This window comes from Lepidochelys kempii, chromosome 21, assembly GCF_965140265.1.
Source record: "Lepidochelys kempii isolate rLepKem1 chromosome 21, rLepKem1.hap2, whole genome shotgun sequence".
Classification (NCBI taxonomy): Eukaryota; Metazoa; Chordata; order Testudines; family Cheloniidae; genus Lepidochelys; species Lepidochelys kempii.
Genome location: NC_133276.1, coordinates 13149369 through 13163899, shown reverse-complemented (window position 1 = coordinate 13163899; position 14531 = coordinate 13149369). Strand labels below are relative to the sequence as shown.

The following is a 14531-nucleotide window of genomic DNA, read 5'->3' as shown; positions in this document are numbered from 1 at the left end:
AGCCGGTGTCTGTTACTTTGCACCTTGTGTTGTCATTTATACTGCTGGAAGTCAGGGGTAAAAGGCTCCCAGATCAGCATGGTCTTGTTTTCTGCCCACTGGTGTAAGCGATGACCCACGGTGCAGGACAGGGGTGGCCAGCCTGTCGCTCCGGAGCCACGTGCGGCTCTTCAGGAGTTACTGTGCGGCTCCTTGTCTAGGCACCGACGCTGGGGCTGGAGCTCCAGGTGCCAACTTTCCCATGTGCCGGGGGGCGGGCCTCAATGGTCAACCCCTGGCTCTGCCACGAGCCCTGCCCCCACTCCACCCCTTCCCACCCCCTCCCCTGAGCCTGCCGTGCCCTCACTACTCCCCCCCAGAGCCTCCTGCACGCCACAAAGCAGCTGATCGGGAGGTGCGGGGAGGGAGGGGGCGGGGCTGCCAGTGGGTGGGAGGCGCTGGGAGGGGGGTGGGGGAGCTGATGGGGGGCTGCTGACGTATTCCTGTGGCTCTTTAGCAATGTACATTGGTAAATTCTGGCTCCTCAGGCTCAGGTTGGCCACCCCTGGAGCAGGACAACGGTGAGTCAGACCCAGAATCTATAGGGCTGGGATTTTTTCCTCCCTATTAAGCTGGACTCTGAAGCTGGTTTATTGCCCTATTGACGCAGGGCGGACGTGACGAATGGAAAGGAAGACGCCTTGCGTAAGAGACATTGGCGTAAATGCCTCCTTGGCTGCAGGGTGATGCGTTCAGGGCAGCGTGACGCTGGCGGGGTGGGAGTGCAGATTGGATCAAATCGCCATGAGTCGCCCCATCCCCACAGCAAATGGAATTAGGAGCTGGAAATGAATGGAAAATTCATTACAGAGGTCGCTGTTGGAAATTACAGATGGAAATTTATTCAAGACCATTCAGCTGGTGCTGAAGCCTCTCATCTATTATAGGATTTCAGTTCCTGGGAGATGAAGATGAGACCCAAGAACCTCCATTGTGACTCCCTTATTCCACAGGCATAGTCTGACTTCCATAGCTGGGGGGGGGGGGGCGAGGGAGCTCCTGCCAGGCCAATGGGGCCCTGCGTGAGGCAGGCAAATTCTGCCCCTGCCTGAAACTTGCAGGTTAGAATCATTGGTCAGGGCTTGCCCCACGTCCATATCTAAGCTGAGGGCCCAAGCCTGCAAGCTGTGGCAGATGCAGGCTCAGGGGTCTGCTCCATGGAAGAGTGATCGAGATCAGAGGCAAAGTGAACTGCGTTTGACCCACCTTTGGGTACCACTGGTTTAAATGGCATGCCACTAACTGGCAAGGTGCTTCAGAAGCCAGAAGCTCAACGTCAAAAACTAGACCATTAAGGGATGGTCAGATCTAGGGCTTAGTCAAATCCTTCCACACTGGGGCAGCACCTTCTCATTTGGGCCATTGATTTTATTTAAAGGGATACTACCCAATTCCTGTACACTACATTCCCCGCAACTCAGACTGGAATAGAAATGATATTCCAGCCTTCCCTTTCTGGCCAGCCCCAGTTGGTTGGTCCCAGCTTTCCTGTGTAATGATCTGAATTGAGTGTTGGGGGCTGCATATTAAATCAAATGGCACGTTAATTCTGGCACTTCAGCACTCTCGCCCTGATGAGAAAGTCGGAGGCAGCGAGAATAATGCCTCTCTTGATAGTTCCAATTGCCAGCAGCAAAATATCCCATCTGTCAGAGTGGCGCTGGCCCTCGCTGGCAGGCAGTGTCAATTACTTGGGGGAGATAAAAATTTATCACTCTGTGGACATGGAGATATGAAACAGAGCCAGACCTCCTCCATCATCCCAGGGAGCAGCGCATCCAGCCGCCCTGGGGCAATTCCCTCGCCCTCCTAAATCCTGCACTGCTCACCCTACATTTGCAATTCACCCCAGGCACTCGTACTCCATGAACATCACGTACACATGCCTAATGCTGTACACTTTCCTCTACCAGCCTACCCAGAATCCTGAAGAAAGCCCCGCAGTGCAATTGTGTTCATTCCCCCAGGAAAGCGTCATCTCTCTGCCGAGCAGCAGCAGATGTTGGGGGCCTAGCAGGGTAGCTTCCCATTGGCGGAGATCTCAGGGATAAGTCTGGGTATATTCGTAAAGTAACTTGTTTATTTACGCCGAAGACAGCAGTCCTGGAACAGAGGTGGGCACACAGGCAATCCCTTATTTCTGAAATCTCAGCCCAGCCACCGCTGCCCAGTTAGCAGCAAGCAACTCTGCCCCATGAATTGATGCTCGTTGGCGAGTTTAAGGCAGAGAAGAACCTCGCTAGCTGTTCTAAGACTACCCTGAACACAATATTGAAAATTCCAGGACCAAACACTGCTCGCATGCTAAGGAAAAGAACATGTACAGTTCTTTGTAACGGGACACTCTGGTGATTATCACCATAACAACAGTTGTTGTGACTGTCTGGTCAGAGGGAAGTACAGACAGAGAAGGAGACCCTGCAGGCAAATTGGGAGCTAAAGCTTATGGTCCATTGTTGTCGGCATTATCCAGGAAGAGGGGAAGTCTGACCTTGTGCATGTGTGTAGACTTTATTTGGAGCAGGGTTAGGGTGACCAGACAGCAAATGTGAAAAACTGGGACAGGTGTGGAGGGTAATAGGAGGCTATGTAAGAAAAAGATCCAAAAATCGGGACTGTCCCTATAAAATCAGAACATCTGGTCACCCTAAGCAGGGTGGGAAAGTCTTCTGCTCACACTACAGAGGCATCAGTTCACTGTCAGGTACTTTCTTTCATGTAAGTAAATAGCGCTGGGGTTGGCATCCCAAAGCCTCCACCTGAGAAGACCAGATCTAAGCAGTGGTGGCTTACAGCCATCAGAAGACCTTCCGAAGCATTCTCTTGCCCTGAAGGCTAATGCCGGTCTGAATTAATGCTCCCTCGACATCTATGCAAATGGGTGCACAGCCTCTGCCCGGCCATTTGCAGCTGATGTCTTCGATTGACGGTAACATTGGCAGAAAGATATTTTGCAATGATGGGTGTTTGGCAGGGGGAGGGAGGAATTCTGCACTTGATGCTTCCTGGGGGAAGAACTGGGCATTAGTCAGGTTGGGACTGAACTGGGGCCCCCGGCCATATTGGTCACTCGTTTACACAAAGGGCAGCACAAGCTCAGAGAGGTTGTCCTGACATAGCCGGTAAGCGGTAGGGGACTCCTGGCTGTAACCATGACGAAATAGCAGCAAATCCTCCCGTGCTAACACACAATCTGTTTGAGCATCTCTTTCGATACCCTTTAATATTTGCACATCAAGGTTGCTAAAGCCAAATTCAGTGAGGAGATGGTAAGCCCGAGACGTGACCCCTTGTGGCCATTTGAGCTACTCAGCTGCTACTGTGAACCGCCTAGGATTGGAGATCCCACAGCATTATTTGTACGCAGCTGGGCCACTCTTCAGCTGGCATCAATGGCACAGCTCCGACTTCAGAGCTATGCCCATTCGTACCAGCTGAGCTGCATCCTCTTCTTCCTGCGATTTCAATGGGGGGGGGGCGTCAGCTCTTACACCGTGTTGTTATGTGCGGGTATGCAGCTGCCAAATTCCACCCCAGAGGTGGCTGCATTTCAGGGTTTAAAGCAATTCCTGACTGTATCTATGACGTCTGAAGGCACGCTGTAATCTAAGATGCTGTTATAGGTATTATAATGACCAAAACACACACCCTGGAGCCCATGAGATATGAGCTTTGTTAGTAAGGAGATGAACTTTCACTTACTGTAGGTGTGAAAATGCCTTCTGGAGCCGATAGGGTGACAAGATGTCCTGATTTTATAAGGATGGTCCCGATTTTGGGGTCTTTTTCTTATATAGGCTTCTATTATCCCCCATCCCCAGTCCCAATTTTTCACATTTGCTGTCTGGTCACCCTAGGAGCCGATCCAAGGTCAAATTCAGCAGTCAGTCAAGAGGGACCCTCTGGAGGTAGAGTTGACCAGCCCCTTTCATTGTATGTTACACCCATAAAACTCTCTAGACTCACTGGGACTCAGACCCCTTATCCAGCTGTCATTACACCTCACAACTCTTCTAGACACCCCAGCTCTGAGTATGGCTCCCATGCCTGAAAACAGGATATATAGGAAGATACACATGTTGGCCAATGACATCAGCTCTTTAATTTGGGGAAACAAGTCCTGAGTCATTGTCTGGCCTGTGGTAGCTCCCAGAAGGGAGAGCCTGGAGCTGGGCAGCTGGAGGCGGTGAGAGCAGGGGTTGGTAGCTGTTCTCTTGGGGTATTTTGCAAGCCTGTATTTTCTGGTTCATTGGCAACCAACCATTCACAGCAAGTTGGACTCTGCCTTTTAAGCTCACCAGAGGCTGGGCTTCATGGGGACAAATTCCAAGCTCCTCAGCCAGGCAAAACTCACATTTAAATCAAAAGGAGTTTGTTGGTGAGAGGACTGGGTAGAACCAGAGCACTGGGCTTTTATATGCTATCCGGTTCCTCTATTCTCAGAGTGAGAGTTGTATTCACATTCTTGGCATTAAGTCGAGTTCATTTAAGGTGGGTATTGGAGTTTGCCAAGGGTGTGTCTTGTCCCCACTCCTGTTTGTGATTTTCATGGCCGGGATATCAAGGTGAAGCCGAGCTGTGGAGTGCATCTGGTACGGGGACTCGGAGGTGGCATCTCTGCTGTTTGCAGATGTTGTCCTTCTTGCTTCTTCAGACTGCAATCTCCGATGCACACTCGAACGTTTCGCTGCCGAGCGCGAAGCGTCAGGGATGAGTCAGCACCTCCACATCAGAGGTTATGGTCCTCTCCCGGAAGAAAGTGGACTGCTCGCTCCAGGTGAGGGGGGAGCAGCTGCTCTTAATGGAAGAGTTCAAGTATCTAGGGGTCTTGTTCAGGAGCAATGGCAAGCGAGAGCATGAGATCGACCGGCGGATGGGTGTGGCGGTGAGGCAGGTGATGTACCGATCTGTGGTGGTGAGGCGGGAGCTGAGTTCATGGACAAAGCTCTCGGTTTACATGTCGATCTATGTCCCCATCCTCACCGATGGTCATGAACTTTGGGTAACGACCTAAAGGATGAGATTGAAGTCTTTAAACCATGATTTGAGGACTTCAATAGCTCAGACATAGGTGAGAGGTTTATCGCAGGAGTGGGTGGGTGAGATTCTGTGGCCTGCATCATGCAGGAGGTCAGGCTAGATGATCATAATGGTCCCTTCTGACCTTAATATCTATGAATCGCGGGTACAAACGAAGGAAAAGAGGTTTCTCCGCAGGGTGGCTGGCTTACTCTCTGAGACAGGGGGAGGAGCTTGGCTATTCAGAAGGGCCTCACAGTAGAGCCACTATTCCTCCGGATCGAGAGGAGGTGGTTTGGGCACCTGATGCTTCCTGGTGGTTTGGGCACCTGATGCTTCCTTTGGAACTCTACCGGGCATGTCCCACTGGGCGGATGCCGTGAGGCCGACCCAGGACACTCTGCAGGGGTTATATCTCCTGACTGGCCTGGGAACGCTGGGCAATCCCCCAGGAGGAGCTGGAACCTGTTGCAGAGGAAAGGGAGGTCTAGTCCTCCCTACTCTCAATGCTGCCACCCAGACCCTCACCAGGGAAAGCAGCGTAAAGGAAAAAGACGACGAAGATGACGGAGGGAGGGTGAAAGCAAAACAAACAGCAAGGAGGAGAGGAAAAGAGAGCGGTTAGCTTTACTCCTAATGCTCCATAGAGAAAGTATGCACAGGCTGCAGAGGGCTGGAAAGAAACAGGGGGGGCCTGACTCCCCTCTGGCTCATCCCAGTGTAAATCAGGCCTAAAGTCAACTGAGTGACACCAACAGCAAACAAAAACCTGGGTGCTCCAGTTCTACCCGGCCTTCACACACGCAAACGCCTTCTGATTTTAATGTGAGTTGTGCCTGGCTGAGGAGCTCGGAATTTGTCAAGGTTCTGCAGCCCGGATGGCCTGGCTCCCTAGCAATCAGAGATGAGCAATTGCATAGGGGCATGTTCAGGAAAGCCTCATTGCTCAGGCTTAGAGGTAGCTCCAATCCAGACGCTCCAATCCAGACGTGGGGAACACATGACCAGTGAGAGTTTGCCCCCCCATATCCATTTTCAATGGCTCCCGTGCCCAAGCCCCTCTGGCTTTATAACATTCACCTTCTGGTTTTCAAATCACCCAAGGCACAACGCCAGACAGAAGGGAAACAGAGCAAACTTCACTGGCACAGATGCAACCCCAGAAAGAGATGATCTGTCGCAGCACAAAAGAGGCCCTGCCTGCCGCAAGCCTAAACAATGCACAGCCCACAAGTCGACCAAAGGATAGAGAGTCACTCCAGCGACGGTGCCTATTGATTTGGAAATGTCAGAATCAGAATGTTCACAAGGCCAGGATTAAGGGGAGACTTTTAATTTACCCTCCTCCCCCAGGGGAAATCAGGGCGAGTGGCTGCTTCTGAAGTCACACAACAAGCAGGCCCCTCAGCAATTCAGTTTGCTGCCAAATTCATCAGGGTTCATGCTTGCAGATGATCCATATTCCTCCCTCCCTCCCTCTCTCTGGACATAGCTGTTTCAGACAGGCCGGCGATGACTACGTGCTGTGTCCCAGATGAAGATGTTAAATGGGAAGGTTGGTTTTCCACCCTTAGAAGTGTCCCTCTAAGGCCTGATCTTCACTTAAAAGTTTGCTGGCCTAGGCTACCTACATTGGGTAGGTGTGAGGAAAAATACCACCCACCTAACCAACAGAGCAATGCCAGAAAAAGCCCTAGGGTGGACACAGTATCAGGGCGTGAATCTACACTTTCAAGCCGTTGTAATGGAAGCTGCATGCCGGTCCTTTCAGTGCCCTGTAGCAGCGTCCTCGGGGGACGTTACAGCGCAGCAAGCTCGTGTCCTGTAAATTCACACCCTGGCTTGCAGCCCTGTTACTTGCTCTGCAGACGAGCATAGTTACTCCGGCATCGCTGTGCCGGCAAACCCTTCCTTGTACGCACCAGACCTGAGGCCATGTCTACACTGGGCTAAAAAGGTGGGCTTTATAAAAAAGGTGTTCGCTACAATGTTGTAATTCAGACTTGTTTTATGCTATACGCTTCCGTCCGCATAGCTACTGTTGTCCAAGGGAAACGTTCCTTCACTGACTGAAAACCCCCGTTCTATCGGTGTAGGCTGCATTACGGGGTTATGCCAGCAGCTATGGTGACCTTCCACCCCAATCACCGGCCTTCTCCGCTGTGTCCCAGTGAGGGTGAGAATTCACACCAAGGGAGGGTGAGGAAGCGTTAGCACTCTCTGCCACCTTCCCAGACTGGAGGGTGGGGGGTTCCCCCCCCCCCCCGGAGTGGCAGGAGAGCTCCAGGTTGCACTCTGGGCTCCAGAGATGCCACAAAGGCTGCTGAGGGGATGCTCCGGGTCAGCACATTGTTGGGCATGCCCCATTCGCAGTCAGCACCACCTAAGGATGGGCCTGGGATGAGCCGCCCCTCACACCCCCAGCCCAGGCACGAGGGAGGTTTTATTTGCTTTATACCCCAATTCCCTGGCTGCCAGTTTCATGTGCTAAATAGTATGGGGCAAACTGAACTGGAGGAGCCCATCAGTCAATTCAGCACAGGCAGAAAGAACTAATGGCTGGATGCTGAAGCCAGAAAAAATCCATCCGGAAATATGGCACAAATTTTTAACAGTCAGGGTGATTTACCCATTGGCACAAACTACCAAGGGAAGCAGTGGATTCTCCATCTTTTGAAGGCTTCAGATCAAGGCTGGATGTCTTTCTGGAAGAGATGTTTTAGCCCAATACAAATGATTGGGCTCAATGCTGGGGGCTCGGGGAATTGAAGGACCTGTGTTATGCAGGAGGTCCGATTAGGAAACTGAATGGCCCCTTCTGGCAAATAGTTCCCCCTGAAGATGGGATGGCAAAGAGGAGGTTGCATCAACCCCAGATCATCATATTCCAGCGGCAAATTTTTGCTCACTTGTTTCTATGTGGCTAAGCCTCATGACTAAATATTTCTGGCGGAAACAAAGAAGACGCTGTACCCTCAGGCAAAAAAGACATACCTTTCGATTAGATCCCACGGCAGCTGAGGTGCACCAGACAGAAAAGAACCCTGGCAGTGCACTGATCAGAAACAACACCACAAACACAAAAACAATCACCTTCCGTTCCACAAGAAGAGAAGCCAGAGGGACCAGATGGCTCAGGGGATAGTGATTGGAATTGCAGCTTCTGGCTTATCTATTCATGGCCACCTCCAACTGGTAGAGCACCAAAAATCTTAGCACAGCTGTTGGGGGACATTAAAGATCCCAGAGCCTTTTATGTGAGAGGAGAAGTCCCCATGTTTGTACAGCATCGAGCACAATAGGACCTCAGTCCTGATTGGTGTTTTTGGCTGATTGCACTCTAAACACCAACAACCCCCCATCCTCGCCAAATTATAACTGAAATGATTATATCCTGCTGCCCTAAAACGCCTTTGCAATTTCAATAGGAAACAGTATTTTTCTCCACTTCCTGTCCTAAACTGTTGAGCCATGTTGCTTTCATCCATCCTTTGTCTCGTTTGTCTATTTCCACTGTAAACTCTTTGCGGGCAGGGCCCTGTCTCTCACTGTGTGTTTGTACAACGCCTGGCACAATGGGCACCGATCACAGCTGAGGCCTTTAGCCCTATATATACAAACAACACACAAACCTTTTCTTTTCTCCTGGGAATGGCTTTATGAAGCCAGTCAGACAAGCATCTTACAGAGGAGAACCACGTGATTCCATCAGCAGTGGCCGGGACAACAGCTCCATACATTTATCAGCACGTTCCGTCAAAGGCCGGATAATGTGTCCAGCCAAGTGCTGCTGGGGTGGGCTGTGTGTGGGTTACAATCCTCCTGCTGCTGTAGATTTCCCCGAGGGCAGTTCAGGGGTCGTCTTTATTTCAAAGGCTCCATTTACAGTTGCGGAGGGTGAGGGTCAAGCTTTGCTTTCTCGTCTTCTGAACAGCCCCGGTAACTCTGCTACACTTTTCCTGTCGTGGTGCTGAACTCCAGGGGAGCAGTCGTGCATAACTGTGACACTATGTTTCTGTCAATCACCCTGGAGAAAGTCCCTTCATTTGTCCTTGAGCCAGAATATCCTTTGTTTAAGAGCCTGAATGGTAATAGCAGCTGGAGAACAAGGAAGAGAGGCACTTGACGTGTGCTCTGAATTATCATTGTTCATCCCGTGGCACCAGCCTCTCCTTGATTTAAGAAGTCACAACTGGAGACCCAAACCTCTGTTCTTGTTTCTCAGCTATCAGTGATGCGTAGTCCAGGTAAAGGTCAATAGCTGGAGCACCTGGGCGTGCAATGCAGGTTAATCTTGTTGTTGAAATACTAGCATGGTGATGTGGGTTCAACTCCTTGCTCTGCCACAAACTCCCTGTGCGACCTTGTGCAAGTCACTGAATCAATCTGTGCTTCAGCTACCCCTTTGTGAAATGCCATATCCCATAACAATATCAAGCTCATATATCCTACTCTTTCGCCACAGAACTGAAAGCACTTTATAGGTCTCATTATCCCCATTTTACATCTGGGAAAACTGAGACACAGAAAGAGTAAGTGAGTTGCCCAAGGTCACACAGCAGGCCGGTGGCAGAGCTAGGAGTAGAGCACAGGCTCCCTGACTCCCAGGCCAGCGCGTGAAATATTGGACCTCACAAGACACTGTCCATTTTCCTATTTAAATTGTATGCTCTCCAGGTCGGGGCTCATCTCCTAGTATGTCTATACAGCGCCTAGCACAATAAGGCCTGGATTTCAGTTGTGGTCTCTGGTTGCAGCTACAACGTGCATCATAAAATTGTAATAGTGGGCCAGATCCTTAGCTGGTGTAAATAGGCAGAGATCCACAGAAGTCAATGAAGCTGTACCAATTTACACCAGCAGAGGATCTGGCCCCGTAAGAGAACCTAAAGAAAGTGGACACTTGTGGGGGTGTTAGAGAGACCAGGACAGGGTATGGCTGGTTTCACAGCATTTCCTATTTCCATCTGCATCTCCTGATGCTGTGACAACTTGCAGACAACTCTCTGGAAGAAGTAGAGGGGAGTTTGTGCCCTCAGATGAAAAGGAAATTAGCCATGCCCAGTAAAGGCTAATAATCTCTAATGAAAGAACATTAGAGCAGCAGCAGCTGTGAAAATTGGCCTTAAATGGTGGCAAGTTATTTTGATTTGTGAGTTCCACAGCACAGGTGACTTATCTCTGCAAGAAGCCCAACCTGGATATGCTGCTCCCTCATTTATTGCATTGTTAAGTGGGCCGACCTTTCTCATTTGTTTATGCAGCAAGCCCAGAGGTGCTGGGGCTATGAACCGCCAAGCCTAGAGGCACCGGGGCTTAGCCCTGGCAAGCCCGGGCACAGATGAAGTGCTGCCCCCAGCTCAAAGGCAGGAGTGGAGACTCCTTGCAGGTCTCTCTACACCTCGGAGGTTGCATGGAGCCTGGCAGGTGGGAGTGACGGGACGTTGTCACTCCAGTTGGAAAGCTTATAATAAAACCAGCCTCTTCAGTCCTCCCTTGGAGCAGCTGCAGGAAGATCAGGAGCGAGGGGAGGTGGACTCTCACATGGGATAATGGTAACGTCTCTCCTCCCCATCCTCATCTGTGCTGGCTGAAGCCTTAGGTCTTCTGGGAAGCCGAGCGTAAGGCAGAGCAGACCTGAGGCTGCGTGATTTACGCTGAAGGACTTGCGCGGTCCCTTGAACAGCTCTAGAATGAAGAAAAAGTCTACAAGCTACCTCAACTACCCCATCTCCACCCTGGCGCCGAACACGGAACCTGAAAAGGAGGCCCATTGTTCTCAGCAAGCAGGGAAGGGGGTCTTACTTGGAGTGACCATGATTAGTAATAGTATTTATTATTTGTGGTGCAGTAGCACCTAGCAGCCCCACCCATGGATGAGGGCCCCATTATGCAAGGCGCTGTACGAACAAAACAAAAAGGCAGTCCCTGCCCCAAAAAGCCTACAATCTAAGTGAGTCCTAAGCATCTCAGATCCAACTATTTCCTGGGGCTTTGAGTTCTGAGGATTTTAGCCCATCATGAAATATGCACTCTGACAATTGCTAAGCATGAAATGTTTTACCTCTACGAGGGATCAGGCTCCCCTCTGCCCACCAGGAACCTCTCAAAAAGCCTTACTGTAAGAAAGAGTCTGATTTATGGAGAGTACTAGGGAGAGCCTCAGAGATACAAAATAAGGCGTTTGCTGCAGTCATTTCAATAGATCTTGGCTTGTCGGAGGAGAAAATTAAAATGTTATTGATAGGGGAAGTTAAGGAATTTTTTAAAATGGTTTTGAGAAATGCCACCCGTCAGCAGAGCTGGTGCAGCTTTCACGCTGCTTTCCAACAGCAGACGTCGCAGAACTGACTCACTTTGTCTCATGCCGTCTCTAGGGCAAGAGATGCCTGCAAAAGGCTTGGAAAGTCCTGAGCCAGAGGAAGGGGAGTCAGGACTCCTGGGTTCTGTTTCCAGCTCTGGCACTGATTTGCTTAGGTGATCTTGGGCAAGTCACTTAAACCGTTCTGGGTGGGTCTGTGTAGCGGCTGGGAGACGTGATGCCGCGCTCGGGTAGAGGCAAACGCTCGAGATAGCGCCTCAAAATGGCAGCGTGGCCGCCACAGCCTAAGCTACAGCTTGGGCTAGCCAGCTGAGTACAACCCCCTGGGTACGTACCGGACGGCTAGCCGGAGCTGTGGCCTGGGCTACCATGGCCATGTTGCTATTTTTAGGCACTAGCTGGAGCAGAGCTAGCCCGTGTAGGTCTACCGGCGCTGGGAATTACACCTCCCGCCTGCTATGCGGACTTACCCTTTGTGACTCAATTCCTTATGATTAAACTTACCTCCCTCTTTGGGGATTTCCGGTTTAAGTGCTGAGGGACCAGAGCCTCAGCTGATGTCAACAGTGTAGGTCCATTGACTTCAGTGACGCTGCCAATATGTCCTTGATTTTCATGGCGCAATGCTGCTTTGAACCAGCTGAGAGTAAGGACTTTAATGTGACAGATGCTAGTTACATCACCAGAAGGCACTCGGATACCCCGGTAATGGATGCTGCCTAAGAAATGGAATAGACTGGAACTGAATGTGGGTAAAGCACTTTGAGATCCTCAGAAAGAAGGCTCTGTGGCACTCTTCCCCTTGCCTTCATTGGGAGTCAAACCAAGTGCTTAACCAATGCAAAAGAGGAGGAGGAGGAGCAGGGGAGATGCACATTTGTGTCTAATTTAATCATGTTTCCTTTCACATTGTCCACGTTTACTGTTTCAATCCAACAGCCTCCCAGGTTCCAGTGTTGCCACTTCTCATTTTATTGCAACTCTCACAATGTTTGATTGTTTTTCTTTAAATCACCAGCTCCTGGAGCCCCGTGATTACGTGAGAATCTCAGCTTCCCATTTGGGGTTGTTGGGTTTTTTTAAATGAATGTTTCTCGCTCTTCTGGTTGCGGAGGAAAAAGCTGGAAAAACATGATTCCTAAAGGCCCCAAACACCAGAAGGCAAATAAAAAGAACCCAACGTTACTTTTAAAGACTCTCATGATTTTTTATGGGGGGGTGGGTCTTGACTCATGAGTTTTGAATGTTTAGGGTTGGCAAGCCCTCTTCTTCTCTCTAACAATTGTCGCTAGCTGGACCCAAGTGAGTATTTATTCCAATGGAAAAGAGAGGGCCTGAACCTAATCTTACTGACACTGATTTGAAATGATGCATCTCCATGGACCTCAGTGGGGAGCACAAGAAGCAGCAGGTCTGGGCTCTCCTTCACTCTGAGCATCCCTCCCCACCCGCTGAGAAAAGGCAATGCCTGACAATCAGCCTTTGGGGGAATGTCACCCCAGCTGGTCTCATATTTAGATGACGATGTGTTGAAATAGGTCACTGCATGAGCCAGGGAAAACATGAATGTGTCACTGAATGTAGAAGTGACAATCAGTGCAGCATGAGAGAGAGCCATGCTGCAAAGGGGAAGGGGCTGGGTGGGAAGAGGGTAGCACCGTAGAGCATGACCCGAAGTCCATGGGATTTCCCTGCCGCTCTAGAGGCACCTGGGAGGCCATGTTTCCATGAGCGCGCAAGACTGGCTTCTCCAGTGACACGTTGCCTTGGAAGCTTCCTGGCTTCAAAGCTGCTGAGTTTTCTGAGCAACTTGTCCCCCCATGTAGGTTTTCCATAGGAGGCTGCACCTAGATCTGCTCTAGGAATTAGTTTGGGCGAAGTTCAATGGCCTGTGTTATATGGGTCAGCCTAGAGAGTCACCAAGGTCCTTTCCGGCCTTGGAATCTAGGACCAGAAAATAGCTGAAGGAAACAAGAGGAACAAAAAAAGACTGAAAAACCTCAATTGCATGATTCGGTTCAGGGCCCAGGTCTTCTCTGCCCCACAGGAATCCTTGAGGGGAGAAATCGGAGCGATTGATTCCAGGTCATTCCCTGGGCCAGGCCATTTACTGCCTTGTTTTCTTTATGGTTGGAAGTAATTAGCTGGGGTCCACGTGAGTTAGACCTTATTGAAGCACTAGGACGAGTTAGAACAGCTGCCGCTTCAAAGGAAGGACTGAACTCCAGTGCAGAAAACTGCTTGGGTATTTTTAGACCGCAGACTAATTAAATATATAGACAATTCAGCATCTCGCTGATAGTCTCACAGAAAGGAGTTCTGCTCCCAGTGGAAAAATCCAGCCAAAACATAGAGAGTGAGCTGCAGTGATATTCAGTTTCACTTGCTTTGTCCATCCATCTGACTCTTAATTCCAACAGCCTTGGCCAAGTTCCTCCATCAGTATCAACTGAGTTATCCCGGGGAAGACTTGGGCTCAATAATTCAGATTCACTGGTCCACTCCACCTGCTTTGTGCTACTCCAACCAGGCCAAGCAGCCATAAACCTGGCTGAACTGGCCAGTTAAACTGGGATTACAGCAGTTTTGCAGCCAGAGCATACTGGTGAATCCGGCCCCATCGTTTTAATCTCCCTCGCAGAAAATAGCCTGACACATCAGGGCTAACTGTCAGCTTTTTGGGGCAAGAGGGCTGTCTTTCCAGCACCTAGCACAATGGGGCCTGCCTGGGGCATCTAGGCCCTATTGCAATATGAACAATAAATATTAATGACAATGGGAGGCGGGTCCAAGTGAGGAGTGCAGGCAAGGGGTTAAAGGAAAAAGATGCTGTTGCATTAGAAAGGCCTTTACACAGTGAGAAGAGAGTGGAGTGGAGCGGAGATTGCAAAGGATTGTGGGTCCTCGGCTAGATTCCTATCTCACACTGCTGTAAATTAGGAGTCATTCTGTTGAACTCCGTAGGGTTGTTCTGGATTTACACCAATGTAAATGAGACTGGAATTTGCAGATGATACAAAACTACTCAAGATAGTTAAATCCAAAGCAGACTGCGAAGAGCTACAAAGGGATCTCACAAAACTGGGTGACTGGGCAACAAATTGGCAGATGAAATTCAGTGTTGATAAATGCAAAGCAATGCACATTGGAA

The 14531-nt window shown here is 50.1% G+C and overlaps 1 protein-coding gene across 2 annotated transcripts in view; it reads left to right on the top strand.

Annotated features, from left to right (window-relative positions):
* Positions 1 to 4365: 4365 nt before the first annotated feature.
* The window catches only part of PROK1 (prokineticin 1), a 30598-nt gene continuing 20432 nt past the window's right edge, over positions 4366 to 14531 (top strand). Inside the window, exons 1-2 of one of the 2 annotated variants that reach the window (XM_073319934.1) lie at positions 4366 to 4530; positions 4694 to 4816. In XM_073319934.1, the coding sequence (XP_073176035.1) occupies positions 4778 to 4816 (39 nt within the window). In that variant the 5' untranslated portion in view covers positions 4366 to 4530; positions 4694 to 4777. The other variant, XM_073319933.1, reaches the window with a different exon arrangement.